This window comes from Mus caroli, unplaced genomic scaffold, assembly GCF_978045245.1.
Source record: "Mus caroli unplaced genomic scaffold, Mus_caroli_1 scaffold_3, whole genome shotgun sequence".
Lineage (NCBI taxonomy): Eukaryota > Metazoa > Chordata > Mammalia > Rodentia > Muridae > Mus > Mus caroli.
The window spans coordinates 38929148-38947500 of NW_028227258.1; the positions used below are offsets into that span (position 1 = coordinate 38929148).

At 45.3% G+C, this 18353-nt stretch overlaps 1 protein-coding gene and 1 pseudogene across 6 annotated transcripts in view; both read left to right on the forward strand.

Annotated features, from left to right (window-relative positions):
- Tlcd4 (TLC domain containing 4) overlaps window positions 1–18353 on the forward strand; it is a 77190-nt gene that overhangs the window by 27904 nt on the left and 30933 nt on the right. For 5 of the 6 annotated variants that reach the window (XM_021157680.2, XM_021157679.2, XM_021157682.2 and 2 more), the window contains 2 exons: window positions 15521–15613; window positions 16027–16231. In XM_021157680.2, coding sequence (XP_021013339.1) covers window positions 16038–16231 — 194 coding nt within the window. In that variant the 5' untranslated portion in view covers window positions 15521–15613; window positions 16027–16037. Of the gene's footprint in view, window positions 1–14352; window positions 14447–15520; window positions 15614–16026; window positions 16232–18353 lie in introns of those variants that run through there. The other variant, XM_021157684.3, reaches the window with a different exon arrangement.
- On the forward strand, window positions 1516–4958 carry LOC115030588 (partner of Y14 and mago pseudogene; annotated as a pseudogene).

The window sequence follows — 18353 nt, forward strand, 5'->3', positions numbered from 1 at the left end:
GGTTTCTTGGTGTTTGATTTTGAGTCATTAATATACTGTTAGAATCCCACTATTAGAGTATAGCTAGCAAGGGTGTTCCAGTCTATAGGCAGTCTCTTCATGCTGTTAATTTCTGTGCTTTGAGAATCTTCTTATTTAAACTACCAAACTGAAATTGGATGATAAATATAGGTGAGCTTTAGGGCTTTTAGGCCTAGGAGAAAAAGAATGATTTAATGGAGTTAGATACAGAATGTCAGATTGTATGGTTCAGGGCTGACAGAGAGGTTAGGTGTGATATTTCCTGCTTAGGAAAGGAGCACTCTGTGTGTGTGTGTGTGTTTATATGCCTCTTCTTTTCTTTCTTTCCTTTTCTTTTTCTTTCTCCCTCCCTCCCCCCTCCCGCCCCCCCTCCCCCCCCCCCCATTTTGGATTTTTCAACACAGGGTTTTTCTCTGTGTGGCCCTGGCTATCCTGGAACCCACTTTGTAGACCAGACTGGCCTTAAATTCAGAGATCCACCTACCTCTGCCTCCCAAGCACTGGGATTAAAGGCATGCCCCACCACTGCCTTGCCTTGCCTTGCCTTGCCTTGCCTTGCCTTGCCTTGCCTTTTCTTTTTTCTTTCTTTTTTTTTTTTTTTTTTTTAAGACAAGGTCTCACTGTGTATCCTTGACTGGCTTGGAACAAATTATGTAGACCGGGCTGACTTCTGCATCCCCCAGTGCTGGGATTAAAGGCACAAGATGAGACACTATGCCCAGGCAAGCTCTAGTTTACTTTGTTTTGAGAGGGGGCTCTCTGATGACCTCTGTTGGCTTTGGGCACCTGTGTAGTCAAAGATGACTTTGCATTCTGGATTCTCCTGCCTTCACTTTCCAATCTTGCATAGTTTACAAGCATGTCCCACCACACAGGGATCACCATTCTTGATTGAACATCTTAAAACAATTTTATTTCTTGGGATATAGGGGGTTATCTAAGTAGGTCTTTAGAGGGGAACTGTGATGGCTATTTCTGGTTGTCAACTTGACTATATCTGGAATGAAATACAAACCAGAATTGGAGGGCTCACCTGTGATCCAGATCTTGAGGCTGGGAAACACAAGTTTCTGACCTGGATCTTGGCATGGAGATCTTGAGGCATAGTGGCCATGAAAAGCTTAGGCCCAGGCAAGGTTGTACACGCCTTTCATCCCAGGACACTGAAGTAAGGAGATCTCTGCATTCAAGGTCAGCCTGGGATAAAACCAGACCCAGATCCTGGTGAGGTGGTACACACCTGTAATCTGAGCCACACCTTCTGCTGGAGACCTACATAAGGACACTGAAAGAAGGAAGATTCACCCAGTCTTCTTCGCCTGCTTGCACTTACTTGCCAGCACATCTGTTGCAACCTACTTCTTGAGGATTCCAGTTTATACAGAAGAGCAGCTGAAACAGCCTCGTGGGACAGAGCAACTACTAGATCCTTGAACTTTCCATCCACAGCTGACCATTGTTGGGGTATTTGGACTAAGACTGTAAGTCATTACAACAAGTTCCCTTAATATATAGAGACATTCCATATGTTCTGTGACTCTAGAGAACCCTGACTAATACAGGAACAGACTCAGGAAGTGGGTGGCAGCATTCGCTTCAGGGTCACTGGGCTGGAAGAGCCTGGATGGCCTGTTAGTATCTGCTGCCAATTGCAATTTCCAGCCTCAGTTTCCTCCTTGTAGGCTCGTGGCCCCACAGTCATGCAGGAGCAGAAGGAGCAGGCATTGAGAGTTGCCTGAGAGCTGCCTCTGCTCTTTAACTCTCTTGCTCTCCCTTGTGCTGTATTCTGTGTATGAGCAGGTAGCAAGGCCAGCCCAGGTGATGAAGGTAGAGACAGAGACTCCATCTGGTTGGGAGTGGTAGTATGTCACATTGAAAAGTAATTGGTGACCATTACAGTTTGCTACTACACATGGCTACATGGATTGTGTACTATAATGGCGGCCATTCGGGCATCATCTCACCCAAACCATACAAACATAAGGCAATACAGGCATTCATTTTTTAAAAAGATTTATTTATTTATTTAATGTATATGAGTACACTGTAACTATACAGATGGTTGTGAACTTTCATGTGGTTATTGGGTATTGAATTTAGGACCTCTGCTTGCTTGCTCTGGTCAGCCCCCTTGCTCTGGTCAACTTTGCTCCCTCAGGCCCAAAGATTTGTTTATTATAAGTAAGTACACTGTAGCTTTGTTCAGACAAAACAGAAGAGGGCGTCGGATCTCCTTACGGGTGGTTGTGAGCCACCACGTGGTTGCTGGGATTTGAACTCAGGACCTTCAGAAGAGCAGTCTTTTACCAGCTGAGCCATCTCACCATCGCCAATATAGGCATTCTTATGCATGCCTATTGTATAGAATTTGTAGGTTACAGAGGATAACTACTTCATCCTCCTCTTCTTCCTCTTCCCTCTCTTCCTCCTCCTCTTCCCCTTCTTCCTCCTCTTTTTCTTCTTCAGACAGGGTTTCTCTATGTAGCTCTGGCTGCCCTGAAACTCACAGATATCCACCTGCCTCTGCCTCCCTGGAATTAAAGCACACTGGGCTTAAAGGTGAAAGGTGTGCACCCATGCCTGGTCTGCCCAGGATGTATTATTTTTAATCAGTCTAGTTCTCGCTTGGAATAAGTCTTCCAAACCCATTGGTTGACCCTTCAGCTTCTCTCACCCTCCTGAGGGGGCAGGAAGGAGAAGGAAAGCAGAAGGTGGGAGGCCGAGTCTTGCCTCAGCCACTTCTCAGCAGGCCAAGGACGTGCCATGGCCAGCGGACTGTTTGCTGGTTGCGAGGTGAGAAGAATCTCCTACGCTGTACGTTCTGACTTCCTGGGAAGCTTGGCAGGTCTCCAGTTCTGTCTCTCCCCTCTCCTCCCTTAAAATAGAGAAGAAATTATTTGGGAAAAATTGTGTGTTGTCCAGTTTTTCCTTGATTTCATGGTGTTGGCAGAAGGCCAGAAGATGTTCTAAGCCAAACAGCTCCTGCTGGGATCTCTCTCTGGGAAAGGAAGGGCACTGATTTGAAAATAAGCATATCAGAAGCTGGGAAGGAAGCCTTCCTGGCCTCCAGCCTTCCCAGTCGATGCTTTGCCACCTGGTCCCTCAGCCGCAGGGCCCTTACAGCGCAGACTCCCAAGGCTAGTATCACATTGGAAATTAATTTTATTAAAGACTAGCTTTCAAACGGTACCAGCTTTTAAACCTGTACTTTTGATTTGTGCCAGAAACTGTAGTTAGTAGTGTGATTTCCCAATTACTGTGCCCCACCCCCAACCCGGGGTGTTCTGGTTTATCCGAAATTCAGCAGCTGGGACCCGGGAGGATTCACCACAGAGCAGCAGGCCAAGAATCCTCAGGGCTGCGCCCAACTCCATCATGGAAACCACCAGCACTCCTGAAGCCACCGGGACAGGCAAATACATTGCCTCAACACAGAGACCCGGCGGGACTTGGCGCAAGCAGCAGAGGGTCAAAGAAGGATACATGCTCCAAGAGGAGGTCCCAGTCTATGAAAACAAGTATGTGAAGTTTTTCAAGAGTAAACCAGAACTTTCCCCAGGGCTGAGCCCTGAGGCCACCACACCGGTCACCCCATCCAGACCTGAAGGTGGTGAAGCAGGCCTCTCCAAGACAGCCAAACGCAACCTGAAGCAGAAGGAGAAGAGGAGGGAGGCAGCAGCAAGAGAAAGCCTTGAGCAGGACTCTTGATGAGGTGTCTCTGGGAGACAGCCCAGGCGCCCTACGCTGTCCACGGCCCCCAGGCCACACCTCTAGCTGCCTCTGATCCATCCAACTCTGCTGCCACAGCAGAGAAAGCCAAGAAGATCTGGAACCTAAGGAAGAAGCTGTGACAGGTGGAGGAGCTGCGGCAAGGCATCCAGGCTGGGGAGGCCAGCTGGAGAAGCTGGCCCAGCGGAGCTGTCTGGAGAGGCAGCTGGAGGACTTGGAGTTGGGCCTGTGAGGCTTCAGGAGTAGGGGAGTGGACTTCGGAGTAAACCATGGGGTGTTCTGGGGTCCAGGGAGTGTGGGCCTCAGTAGTCAGGAGAGGAGCCCCCCCCCCATCCTGGCTCACTTCCACCTCCTGTGGCCGGACTCTGCCCTCCAAAGCCTAGGCTCTCCTTCATCCCTCCCCCTTCTTCTCAGCTCCTGTTTTTTAGACTTTTCCCAGTGTTCACCTTCTGAGTGCCAGCCGACCTGAGGTACCTCTGCTGCTGTGCTGATCTGACTGTCATGTTGAAAAAACCGGTGTGTGTGTGTGTGTGACTGTTAGAGGACTGAGGCTGAGGTTACAAAGAGACTCAGTTTTGGAGTCTTGCTTCCTGTTTAGTGTTTGAGTTACTTCCCTGGCCACCCCTAACCTCTTCCATTTTATTTATTTATTTTAAAGAGAAAGTATGAATAAATTCAAGTAGGAAAAAAAGAAAAAGAAAAAAACGGCAGCTGTAGTCAGAACTCAGATGTTTAGAAGAACAAAAGCTTCCTTATAAAAAGAAGAAAGTTGTAAGTAGGGTGAGGTGAGAGGAAACAACTTCTCTCCTGTAAATCCCATGTGGACTCTGAGCCTCTGGGCCCTAGAAACCCAACTGGATTTCCTGGGGATAGGTAGAACTCAGTGGGCTGGAGCAGTGGGGTAGGAGGAGCCAGTGAGAAGGTCCTTAACTGGTGGGGACCACAGTTCTCATTGGGCAGTCCTGCAAAGACTGGGTATAAAGGCCAACTGCAAAGAATGAAGCAGGAAGAACACACCAAATCTGCCAGAAGATAAGGGTGTTGTGCGATACGTGAACATTAGATTTCATTTATCATTAAGATAAAAGCTGGGCCGGGCGGTGGTGGTACACACCTTTAATCCCAGCATTTGGGAGGCAGGCGGATTTCTGAGTTCGAGGCCAGCCTGATCTACAGAGTGAGTTCCAAGACAGCCAGGGCTATACACAGAAACCCTGTCTTGAAAAACCAAAAAAAAAAAAAAAAAAAAAAAAAAAAGATAAAAGCTGGAACATGCTTGGGAAGGCCAGGAGATGGAAAGTTCAAGGCCATCGGGTAGCTTAGAGTCTGTCTCAAAGTACAAAGAGGGCTGGAGATCTCCTAAGGAGCCCAGCAGGAAAGACCCCAACAACGGCAGAACACCCCAAACTAAAGCATATAAAGTGTTTTGATACAGTCAAGGAAAGTAATAAGAATTGTTTTTTAAAAATCCCGATTAATAACCCTTGAAATGGAAAGGAAACCTGGTGAGGGAGCAGGGCTTCTTGGGGAGAAGCTAAGGAGATGGTAGAGCCCCACACTCGCCATGGCAGACAGCTTGGGCAGGGACTCGCTCTTGGAGGAAATCTTTGTCAGAAAACTTTTCCTATTATAATAAACTACAGAGCCCTCAAGTTGGGCGTGGTGGCTCATCCTTGAAATTTTAGCACTTGGGTGGCAGAGGCCGGAGGGTGGCAGGGGATTCAGGCTTTGCCTTGAGTTGATAGTTTGTTTCTAAGTTACAGAGTCCCTTTCACACCCTCCCAGCAAATGAGTAAATAAATACAGAGATGGCCACAGAAACTGCCCTGAGCAGAGATGGCAGGAAGAATCCTAGAAGGCCTTTAAGATAGCAACAAAGAGACAGGATTATGTCAGATAAGGTAAACATCTTTGATTAAAGAGATTTTCAGTAGAGTTAGGAATTGTCAAGAGTTCTCTCTGAACTGCGGATAGGGTGGGGCCACCTAGAGCTGTGACAGAGCTTCCATTAGGGACTAGATTTAGCTTCCTTCCTGTCCTGGCCTCCTGTGCCCAACTTACATAGAATCGTGAGGGCATGCTATGTTTCGTTATTATTAACACAACTGCTAAGCCTCAGTTGCCAGGGTCTGTAGCAGGCAGAATTGAAGAATCTTTCTTTAACTTAAATTCTGTTACACGCCGCTGGGGACAGAAAGGTTGGAAGATTGTTACCAGACTCGGGGGTCACAGTCTGTGCTCCAGCATGGGAGAGCCAGTGACTTCCCTGGTCCATCTCCAGGAGGTCCTGATATGAGAGTGGGGCTTAAGTAGCCAGAGAAGGGCACAGGTGTGGTCTCCTGCCCAACATTGTCGAAGCAGGACATTTTTCTCTTGCAAAAAAATCCCAGTCATCTGACAAGTTGTAACTCTTTCTCCTGGAGGCTGGTTCCTCCTCTGGACATCCCCAGGTTGTCCTCCATTTTCTTTCAGCAAACAAGGAAATACTAATATCAGCAGTCTGAGCCAAAGAGCAGAGTGCGTGTCTCTGTAGAATGCCTTCACTCCTGCTGGGCAGGTCAGTTACTGGCTGAGGGAATGGAGGGCAAATGTGTAGTGTTTAAACCTTGCAGGGATGAGAGTTTTTTCAGCAGTAATGAGGTTTCCTTGTTAAACCTTAAGTGAGATCACGTTTCAGATAAGTGAGTCAACTTAGGGTTTCTCAGCTTTTCCTTGTTGGGCATTTTTCCCTTCAGTTACTTCTGGTTAAAAAGTGCCATTGCTAGGTTTAGTGATACACACTTTGGCTGATGTCTACATAGTGACCAGGCCTATTTAGTGAGATCATGCCTTAGGGGAAGGCCCAGGGTATCTCTTAATGGTAGAGAGGTCACTCAGTATGTGCAAGGTCCTGTGCTTCATTCTTTGAATGTATGCATGCGTGTACGCGCACACATACACACACACACACACACACACACACACACACACACACACACACGGCAGGCGGCTGCTAGAGGATCTGTGCATCTGTATGGCTTGCCTGTTGATTGTAGGCCCTGCAGACTTTAGCAGAGATGCTGATGGTTCTTGAACTTTGCTCAGAAGAGACAACAGAGCCATACCCGATGAATTTTCATCTAACAGTCAAGGCATAATTTAACAACAATAAAACAAGGAGTCGGAAGAAGCCCCTTAGCTGTTAAGAACACTTGCTGCTCTACCAAAAGACCCAGGTTTGATTCCTAGCACCTACATGTTGGCTCACAACTGTTCTTAGCAAACCCTCTCCTGGCTTCCTTAGGTACCAGGCATGCATGTGGTATACAGACTACTTACTGTCAAAACACCTACGAAACATAAAAATGATAAAACAAGGTAGGGCTGGCGGTACACATAAATATTCCTAGGTACTTGGGAGGCTGAAGCCAGCACATACAGAATGAGTTCAAGGCCAACATAAGCAACTTAGATTCTGCCCTTTAAGAGAGTTGGAGGTATAGCTCGGCGGTAGATCGGTTGTTTTGCATAGATGAGGCCCCAAAATAGGAGTATTTTGGGATATGTTCAATATGGGGAAGTGAGGTTGGAGTTAGGTTGGAAGTGAGAGAATGGGATGTACGAAGAGCTTGTGGAGGGAGGAAGGGACCCTGCACCTTTAATAACACAGCAAGGCTATATAGCTAGATGCAGCACGTGGGGGGAAGGGCCAGGTGAGCCTGGAGATGAGGCAAAGCCTTCCTTAGGGGAGCGTTGGGAATGAGGACTGGGAGGATGGGCTTGGAGGTGCCATGATTGGAGATGATCTCACAAAAGAGTCCCCTGAGCCCTTCAGTCCTTCACAGTAAGGAGTGAGTGTGGGGTTGGCCAGGAAAGTGATGAGATAGCTAGGGGAAAATAGATCTTCTGAAAGCTATTTAAGGAGCGAAATCTATAAGACTTTAAGTAGACAGGATACGGTAGCATGGTAGAAGGCCATGACAATGAGATGATCTTTAGAGGTCAGGCCTGAGCTGGTTTGAGATGGCCTCAAGACCCCTATGCAGCTAGCTACCTTAGACCTCAGGAGCTCTGGGGAATGGAGATTTTAAATTTTAGGTTTTTTTTTTTTTTCCATCTAAATGGTGGCTAAAGCTACAGGTAGCTGTATTTGTGGATTCACCTAGGAGGCAAGTTAGACGGAAGGAGGCCGAGTGGCTTAGAGGATTCTCTTATTTAATGGTTGAGCAGAGAAGCACAGAGTTTAAAGGAGGAAAAGTCAGAAAGTCTGTTGCTGGGAGGTCAGGAGTGCTTGCAGGAGGCAGTGTTGAGCTGGCCACTAGAAATGGCTTAGTGCTGCAAAGAGAACAGCAAGGATAAGAATGGAGTGGTTGAAAAGTGACGCAGTAAATGATGATAGATGTTTATGGACAGAAGAATGGACACGCTTTTTAGAGCTTGTTGTTGCTGTTGTTTTGGTTTTTGTTTGTTTATTTTATTTTATTTTTTGAGACAGGGTTTCTCTGTATGTCCTGGCTGTCCTGGAACTCACTCTGTAGACAGGGCTAACCTCGAACTCACAGAGTGCTGGAGAGTGATGCATTGCCACCATTGTCTGGATCTATTTGCTTATCCAAACTGTGGATAGAGCAAGAGAATGCAATTGTGAGAAAAGTGGAAACAAGAGATGTAGTTGTGAGAAAAGGCACTGCAGTTGTAGCGGTTACTCATCTCCCTGCACTGTCAAAATACCCAGCAAAAGCAACTGCAGAGAAAAGAGTGTATTCTGGCCCACAGCTTGAGAGTATAGTCCATCATGACCACAAAGCAGCTGGTTACACTGCACCGTAGTCAGGAAGTAGAGAAAAGGGGAAGTGTGCCCTGCAGTATAGAGAGGAGGGAGTTTGAAGCTGCAGACCAGGCAGGCAAAGATAATGTGTTAGAGATTGGCAGGATTAAAGACACTCCTGTTCTGCCGCTAGACCGTAGGAGAGGTACCTGGAGGCAAGAACTCCACCCATTGAAGACTATGTTGCACAAATTCACCTTAATTAACCCTGGCTATAAGTTCCCTCAGATATGTCCTAAGATTTAGCTCCTAAGTGATTCTAGACCCCGTTGGGTTGACTGTTAACCATCACAGACTTCATGAAGGGGCCGTGGGTCTGTTGGCATTTGTTTTTACTGGGGATTTGAGCTGATTTAGGGGCCAGCAAGACAGCTTGGTGGATAAAGGCACTTGCTACCAAGCCCTCAGACCTATCAGATTTCCACAGGGTGGGAGGAGAGAAACGATTTGTCTGCAAGTTGTCCTCTGATCTCTACTCCTGTGCCACATGCATACGAACACACCAAATAAAATAAGTTAAAATGTAATTAAAGGAAAAGAGAGAGAGAAAAGCTAAGATGGTCCATTGAAGAGGAGCAAAATTAGTATCAGATTCCCAAGGAGGTCCAAAAGGATGGCTTCCAAGTGCTGTGGTGAACGAGGCAGGCTTCAGATAGATGGCCAGATAAGGTTGATGGTGCCAGTGTCTTATGTGCTTAGCAGCTGGATGCTGAAGATTGTCTGGTTTTTATTTTTGTGTAGGAGGCTGGGGTTAATTGTAATGGGAGTGGATGGCTGAAGGTTTGGAGATTCTGCTGTGAGGCCTGAGAAGAGTAGTCAGCCAGGGCAGCGTGGTGCTGGGGCAGGGCAGTGTAGAGGAGACTACTTGGGCATTTCTCTCATTCCACGCTCACCAATTTCAGTCTCTTCTGTTGTACCATTACAGTAATTTTAATCACTATTTGTGTTGTGATAGAACACCATGCCCAAGGCAGCTTATAGTAGAAAGAATTAATTTCAGCCTTATTGTTCCAGAGGGTTGCAGTTCATAATGGTGGGGACAATGTGACAGCATCCGGTGTGGCACCTGGAGCAGGATGCCAGAGCTCACCTTCTGAACCATAGCGTGAAACAGAGAGTGAACTATAAGTGCGGAAGACCATAAACCCTCAACAGTTTTAGCATTGGCTGATAAAAACGGGGATGAGTTAGGGGCCAGGTATGCTTGGTAGAGCCCCTCATCTCTCTTGGCTGAAGCAGCACCAGGGCCCTGGATTTCCCTCTCTGTAGGCTGGTGGATGACGGTGGAAGCAGAAGCTACTGATTGGGACCCTTATGCTCAGTATTGTCCTTAGCACCCTAAGGAAAAGAATGATTTTCCCGTGAGAGCCGTGTTGGGTTTGCTGTTGGGTTTAATATAAGGTGGGGGAACCAAGGTTCAGTTAAGGCAAGTTAAGTAGCTGGGACTAAAGTGATAACAAATGTTCTGGGATCACAGGCACCCATCGCCACCCCTGGTTTATATGGTGCTAGGTTAGAAACCAGGACTTCTTCGCTCATGTCAGGCGAGACTTCTAGCCGATTGAGTCCTTTTTAAGAAATCTTCCAAAGCCCATCAGCTCTTCACGGTGTAATTTATTTCTAAACCCACTGCGTTAGTTAGACAGACTTAACAGTTCTTTAAAATGTGATTAATTCTGGGTCAACGGGTACTCATACTTGTGACAGAAAGGTATACTTTTCCTAGCCTGATTTTAAGTGAGTTTGAAGTTGTTTCCTTGTGCATGATTTATTTATTATATGGTTATCTCTCACTGATACACCGTTAGGGCACTCTCTGTGTCTGTCTGTCTCTCTGTCTTTCTGTCTCTATCTCTCTCTGTCTCAATGTGTGTTTCTTAAGTTTACCCTGTCAGAATTTTTTTTTTTTTTCCTTTGTGATTTGTAGTCAAATGTGTCAGTCAGGAGAGAGATCCAGTTCTTTGTATGACCCATTAACTAGCTTAGGATTCGCCAAGTTTTGATAGCCAGTCACATTTTTTTCAGTCACAAATCCATCATGAGAAATGTTTGGAACTTTACAGGACTCAAGTTTGCCTTTTGTTTGACATCCTCCAGTCTTTTAAGAGCTGCCACCTTGTGGGAGTGACCCGGGAGGGCATCAGTGATGGCTGAGCTGATGTAGGTGGGGGATGGGAAGAGGAAAGTGAGATAGGGCTGTTCACTGGGTTGTGAAGACTTGGCTTGGAGGAAGGGCTGCTTTAGGCTCAGCTCATCTCGGGACACAGAGCTGTGGGACCTGTGTGATCCCGTAGGGGACCATCCAGCCCTGGTGCACTGGTTTACTGCGGGGATGGGGGAGGGGGTGAGTGCCAGAGCTGCACATAAGGAGAGCTGTGTTAGGCGTGAGGAATTCAGAACCAGGCAGAGTCTAGTATGCAGAGAGGAGGCTCCCATACAACGAGGCAGCAAACATTGCCAAGCTAAGAGTTTGACTGATAGCCCTCGTTTTCTAGGTGAAATGAGAAGGGTTTCTATCTGAAGAGGGGGACAACTGGAGATTGGCTGGCCCGTGTATTGAAATAAATGTGGAAAACGGGGAAGGGAACTTGCTAGGATGGAGAAGGAATGCTAAGCATGAGTGGGGCATTGTTCTCAGCTTCCTTCTGCCCTGTTGTTCTTAAAGACACACACACACAGCCCTACCCCGGGCCCTACACTACACATCGAGGCAGTGTTTCTTACTTGCGTGTCTGAGTGATTCAAATACATTCCCCCAGAAATCCCTGTACTTACAAGTGAATAATGAGTGGGGGGAAATGAGGGTCTGGGCTGTGCTAGTGGGTGAGGAGTTGGTTCTAAGGGGAACTGAGTTGTTTGAGCTTCTTCTGCTTCAAAGCATCTAGCTGGTATTTCAATAAAGTGCTAACCAGACAAACATAAGGACCTAAGTTTGATTCTCAGAACCCATGTTTAAAGAAAAGAATGTCAGTTCTAGGAAGGCAAGAGTCAGGCAGATGGATGGAGGCTCACTGGCTCTCTAGTGTAGCTTATTTTGAGCTAGGTCCAGACCAATGAGACATTATGTCTCAAAAAGAAAACAGAGGAGACGGCTCCTGAGGAAGGACTCCAACCTCTGCACACAAAGAGAATGTTTTCTTGCCTTATTACCTTCTGTGATTCAAGTCTTTGGCTACCACTAGATAGCTCCTCACCATGCTCCTCACCATGCTCCCCGCCATGCTCCTCGCCATGCTCCTCGCCATGCTCCTCGCCATGCTCCTCGCCATGCTCCTCGCCATGCACGTCTGCTGACTATCCTTTGCTAGTGAGGAAGGAACATCAGGGTGCACCCTGAATCCTTGCCTTCCTGCTGGCTCACAAGGTGGCTTCTCCCATTTAGCGCTATACACACACACACACACACACACACACAGCCTGGTATACAGCTGACAGTGACAAATGTTGGCTGTATTGGCGGTTCTGAGGTTGCCATTTCCAGGACCTTGCATCCAGAGATGAGAATGGGTGTCCTCCTGCAGGAGAAGGGATCTCTAGTGAGGGGAGAGAGAGGGCTAAGCTCATTGTGACCTAAGACCATCTCTCGGGGGGGAAAGGACAAGCAAGCAGAATTGTACTCCGCAGACAATGGAAGTTCCTCTAGTGTCTACAATTCTTGTGGCTCAAGACAGCTGATTGTATGGTAGACTTCATTTCTCAGCAGTCTCGTACACTTTCCCCGTCTGTTTCAGCCGCTCTTTTCTAGGCCAACTCCCACTAGGCCAGCTTCCTCGCCTCCTGCCAGCTGCTGGCCACACGTAGAGGAACATGAATGAGGCTTAATGCTTCTCCACTCTCGCTGTGATTTCCAGTGCTTAGTGATTGCCAAGTCCGTAAAGGCCCTCTGTCTAGGCTAATATTAGACGTCATTTTCTCCGTCCATTGTTACCCTTCCATCCTCTGATTGGCACCTGAAGTGGACGGGCAGGGGCAACTGCTGCTACCAAGAGGCCTTAGCTTTCTGCGGGACATTTAAGTAATCTCCAGATGAGGCCTTTATTTGACATGACTGATTAAGCAAGCGACTGCTTATTCAGAAGCAGATCTGAGATAGAGCAATTTAATTAGCTTCTGTCTGCTGAGCTTGAATATATGGTATTCTTTGTTTAGTTATAAATGGAACCCCCTCCATTCGCAGAGAAATCCTCACATCATATATACCCCAAGAAAACAGACAGTAAATCTGTTGAAAGTATATAAAGTATTGGGGGTTGGAGAGATGACTCAGCAGTTAAAAGCACTTACCATCCTTTCAGAGGACCTGGGTTCGAGTCGAAGCACCCATGTGGTGACTCACACCATCTGTAACTCTAGTTCCAGTGAATGATATTCCCTCTTCTGGCCTCTGCCTACACCAGCTGTGCACTGGGTTTACATACATGCATACATGCAGGCCAAACACTAATACACATAAAATAAGAAATCTTTTTTTTTTTTTTTTTTTTTTTTTGAGACAGGGTTTCTCTGTATAGCCCTGGCTGTCCTGGAACTCACTTTGTAGATCAGGCTGGCCTCAAACTCAGAAATCTGCCTGCCTCTGCCTCCCAAGTGCTGGGATTAAAGGCATGCGCCACCACGGCTGGCAAGAAATCTTTAAAAAAATAAAATAAAATATTTGTCCACCATAACAATTCATTCACGAAAACTAGGACTCGGGGAAGTAATATATATTTAAAATTTTTTTAAATCTGTATTTATTTAATGTATGTGTGTATGTTTGCATGATGTGTGCATGTATATGTAGGTGTGTGTATGTGTTATGTGTGTGATGTGTCTATGTGTATCCTTGTGTATGTGTTAAGGCATACATGTGGAGGTTAGAGAACGATTTGCAGGAATTGATGGCCTAGATCCACCTGTGGATCCTGGGGTTGGAACTCTCGTGTCAGGTTTGGTGACAAGTGCCTTTTACTTACTGATTCACCTTTTGGGCCCATATTATATTGTCTTTATTTCTTTTTTTCTTTCTTTTTTTTTAAAAAAAAAAAAAAACTTTTTCTTCTTTTTTCTTTTTAGACATTTTTCCCCCATAGACCAGGCTGGCCGTGTCTGTCTGTCTGTCTGTCTGTCTGTGTGAATTCACAGCAATCGACTTGTCTCTGCCTCCCTAGTGGCACAGCTGCTGGGAGTAAAAGCATGCACTACCACTCCTGGCCCTGAAATGCATTTCTTAATGGTGAATTGTTAGTGATCTCTTTAGGGTATTAGTTAGTTAATAATTCACAAACTTGGTAATGTGCAGTAAGTTTTATGACAGCTTTTAGGAAGCAGTCAAGAAATGCCTGTGTATACACTGAATTTTAACAAAAGTACCAGCAGCCCGTGCTCCAGGCCAGTGGCGAGCGTCCCAAGCCTTCAGGCAAACCATGCTCACGGTTGAGTGTAGACTCCATTCTCTCTACTTAGTTATCCCCCGGCTTCCAGGTTTGCACTTGTTTTACCTCTAGGAAAGGTCTCACATAGTTCTGTCATAACACATTTAGTTGATGCACCAAGCCTACTTCCCTGTATTATGTGATTAATGGTAAACCTAGATGAAAAGGCCACAAATTAATTTTTTAATGTCCAGTACACACATCGAACTAAAAGAAATATAAAAAGTAAGTATGCAATAAAGTTAGTGGAGTCGTACAGAGAAAAGTGGCTACATCAATAATTTTACCAAGCTTACACCAAGGGGTGGGGGCGGAGAGCCAGGAAGGGGAGGGAGGGAGACGAGAACTCACTATAGACATAGTTCTGTCTATATTCTGAAGGAACACTGTGGGAGACTGATTCAGATGATGTCCTGGTTGGCAGGGGATGAAGTGGGCTCAGTGCTACCACTCAGGCAATGACCTGTTCTCTCTGGTGAGTTGGCTTCAGGAGGTGACTTCCTTTCTTCACATCGGGAGCTTGAACACGTGTGTTGATTCATTTCCCTCCCTCTCACCTGACCGGCCTCTCAGAGACGCTCGCTCAGCTGCTGGATATGAGCAAACGCTTTGGCTCTTTTCGGTCTGAACATACTTTAAGATTTTTTTTTCTTTCTCTTTTTGAGACAGGGTCTCTCTGTGTTGTTCTATCTTCCAGCTCACTTTGTAGATCAGGTTAGCCTCAAATCATTGATATCTGCTTCCCACCTGCTGGGATAAAACGCATCTGCCACCATGCCTGGCCCTAAGACTTTTTTAGGAGCCAAATAAAAGTTCAGCTCAACAATATAGGAAACATACTTTGAGTATGTGTATACCTGTATGTGGGTGTTACTGTTCTTGCCACTAACTGTTCCAAAGCGCCTTTACTTTATTTGATTTTTAAAAAAGTAAATAATACAGTTTTAAAAATGAGATAAAAAGCTGTGGAGTGTTTTTGGTCTAAGGAAAAGTATTAACATTCTCACAAACTTATAGTTACTTATAGTATGGCTTTTGTTTTGTAAAGATCTATTTATTTATTTATTTATTTTTGAGGCAAAGTTTCTCTGTTAGCCCTGGCTGTTCTGGAACTCGCTCTATAGACCAGACTGGCTCAAAGTCACAGATGACCACCTGTCTCTGCCTTCCAAGTGCTGGGTTAAAGGCATGAGCTACCACTGCCCTGCAGGTTTATTTAATAGTTAATTGTGTGTATGCACATCATTGTGCAGACATGAGTGCAGTACCCATAGAGGTCAGAAGAGGGTGTTGGATACCATGGGCTTGAAATGGATACCTTCTGACTTACAGAAGGTTGTAAGTCACTCGCTGTGGGTGCTGGGTGCTGGGAGCTAAATTCTAGTTCCCTACAGGGTCACAAGGTCTCTTATCTGCTGAGCTATTTTTCAGCCTGGATGGTTTCTTTTACATTACTTACTTCTTAAAGTTTAACCTTTGTATTCAGTGTTGTGTCTCACAGTACAATCAGTTTTTAACTTTGTAATTTATTTTGTGTTTGTTATTGCAGGCAATGGTCTGACTTTGGCTTAAATGATTCTTAGAAATCATCCGACCAACTCTTTCAATTTATAGATGAGAAAACTGAGTCAAAGAGAAACAGGTAATTTATCTATATATACAATTAAAACAATACTGTCAAGTGAGTAATTGAAATTGTAGCAATTGAAATTTCCTCTTAGTGTTAAAGTCCTAAGATAAGTTTGAGTCATGATGTTAAGATGTTTTTTATGATACAGAGATCTGTGAGGCACTAGAGTACCTTTTAGGAACTTTTAAAAATAGTACATTTAAAGTATTTTTGTTTTCAGTGACAAATGTGTGACGCGACCCAAGTAAATGTGAAGATACAGGAGACTTAAAGGATTCTTGGTTTATTTTCCTTACATTAAAACGTTTGTTATATTCTTGTACTTCTATTAAACTTAGTGAAATAAACGTTTGCTTGTTAAAAATTTCAAAACGGCTGTAGGCTGGCTGTGTGAAGGTGACTTAGCGCGGTGCTCTCTCTCGCAGGCTGAAGGACTATGGAGGCGAGTACCAAGGCGGCCGTCGGCACTGGGGATATGGAGGCGAGCACCAAGGCGGCCATCTGCACTGTTTGCAGCAGCTTTGTTTTTTTCCAGATTCTTTTCCATTTTGTCAGTTACCGGTTTTCAGCAAGAGTTTCTTCAGGTTATAACAGTCTTAGCACCGACAAAAAGATTGAATGGAACTCAAGGTAAAGCCGTGAAAACGTAATAAATCGACTTACGAGATTTAAAAAAAAGTCATCATTTAGGCTCTTAAAAAAGTTCAAGGTCAAAACTTTTGTTTGATCTTAGGAATAGAAAATGAGATGTCACACAAAGGAAGGTTTTAAGGATTTTTGCATCAGAAGATGTTGGGGAGGGCTGGAGGGGCTGGGCCTAGCTGCAGAGGTGACTGAGTGGTGGCTGCTCTTTCAGAAGATCTGAGTTCAGCTCCTAGTACCCACATTAGCTTACTGCCTCTGTAACTCCAGCCCCAAGGATCTGATGCCTTCCTCTGGCCTCCATGGGCTCAACATGCATACACGTAGAGTAAGAACATTAGGGACTTTTTAAAATTATTATTTCCAGTTAAGTTGGGGAAATGGAGTAGATGCTAGCTGACTGTAGGAAGTTCTGTTTTCCTCTCTGAAAACCTCACAACAGCCAGCACATTTATCTTACGTAGTGTGGATGTTTGGCTTATACATGTGGCTGTGCACTGTGTGCTGGGCTGGTGGAACCTGCCGAGGACCAAAGTGGGTGCTGGATCCCCTGAGACTGGAGTTCCAGATGACTGTGGGCCTCCCTGTGAATGCTGGGCATCGAGCTTAGTTAGCCACTGCTCTTAACCACTGAGCTACCAGTATTTCCAGCTCATACATCATTATTTTTAAAAACCTTCTCTAACATTTGAAGATAGAATGGTGGGAAACACGAGTGGGAGAGAGACCCTTTTCTGAGTGCATTTTGAGCTCTTTTTTGGTTTCCCTTTCAATGTGGTTAGAAGCTGTAAAAGCTTTAGAGTCTGGGGTAGCTCCAGCTACCTCAGACATGGGGAGGACCCAGTGAGGTGGACCCAGAGGTGAAAATGAAATTGGAAACTGTTTTTTTGTTTTTTTTTTTTGTTTTGTTTTGTTTTTTGTTTTTTCTTTTTGCTCAGACTTGTCTCTGTTCTGTGGCACAAGAAATTATAATGTGTGGAACTGAATTCTGCTTTGAAGAGGGAATCTGGTCTCCTATAAGATTCATTTAACTGTTCTAATGGGGCTTCCTTGCCTCTCTCTTTCCTGCTTCCTGCTGCAGCTCGTATACTTAGAGTGTAGAGAGTACAAAGAAAAGTTGGGCTATTTCTTAAAAAGTACAAATTCATGTCTTAAAACTCACCTTCCAGCCTTGAAACACGCTTCAAACTGTAGACAACTTTTTTGGGGAAAAAACCCAAAATTTGACTTTTCCCACTTGGTGTTTCCCTTTAGCTATTATGGAATTTGCATTTTTGCTTTTCCAGTAATGTGATTTTAAAAAAAAACAAAAATCTCCAGTGTTTATTAGCAGTCTTACTTACTGCTATTGACATTGTTGTCCTGGGGACTGAACTCAGGTCCTCCAGGGTCAGGATGAAGCCACCCTGGGAGGGGGGGGGGCTGAAAAGGAAACGTTTTTTAACATATGGTTACTAACCACTCGTCAGGGCTTTAGGAGAGGCCATGTCCCCTCTCATAGAAGAGCATTTTGGATAACTGTAGGAAGCCCTCTGGGTGGTGATTTAGATGAAGTGTTTGAATGCCAGGTGATGGTGCCGCACACTTTTAATTCCCACACATGGGAGGCAGAGGCAGGCAGATCTGTGTCAGTTCCAGGCCAGCCTGGTCTACTGTTCCAGGACATTCAGGCCTACACAGAGAAATCCTATTTCAAGACAGAAATAAATAAATAGATGCAGTGTTTGACTTCATATCGAGGAATTTGCATTTCTTTCTACCCCGCTGTTCTCTAAGTGTATTTGCTTGACTTGAAAACATTCGGCTTGAAAACCAGATCAGCTGGATTAATTACACCTCCAAATGCTGCCCTGAGGTACAACGGGTCCTTTGTCACTAGCCCAACTCGAGATTCTCTTTGTGGATTTAAAGTACAGTCTGGGATAAGGTGGTTTATCTACTTAAGAGATCTAGCTGATCAAGTGGACTCATTGAGTTCAAGGTCCAATGACTGTTTCTAACATAAAGTGTAATATTGGTTGATGAAGTTCCTTTGCTGTAAGGAACTTGGGGGTCATATCATAGACATGTATCTCACAGCAATAGTTTCTAGTTTATCCCTGTATCCTTC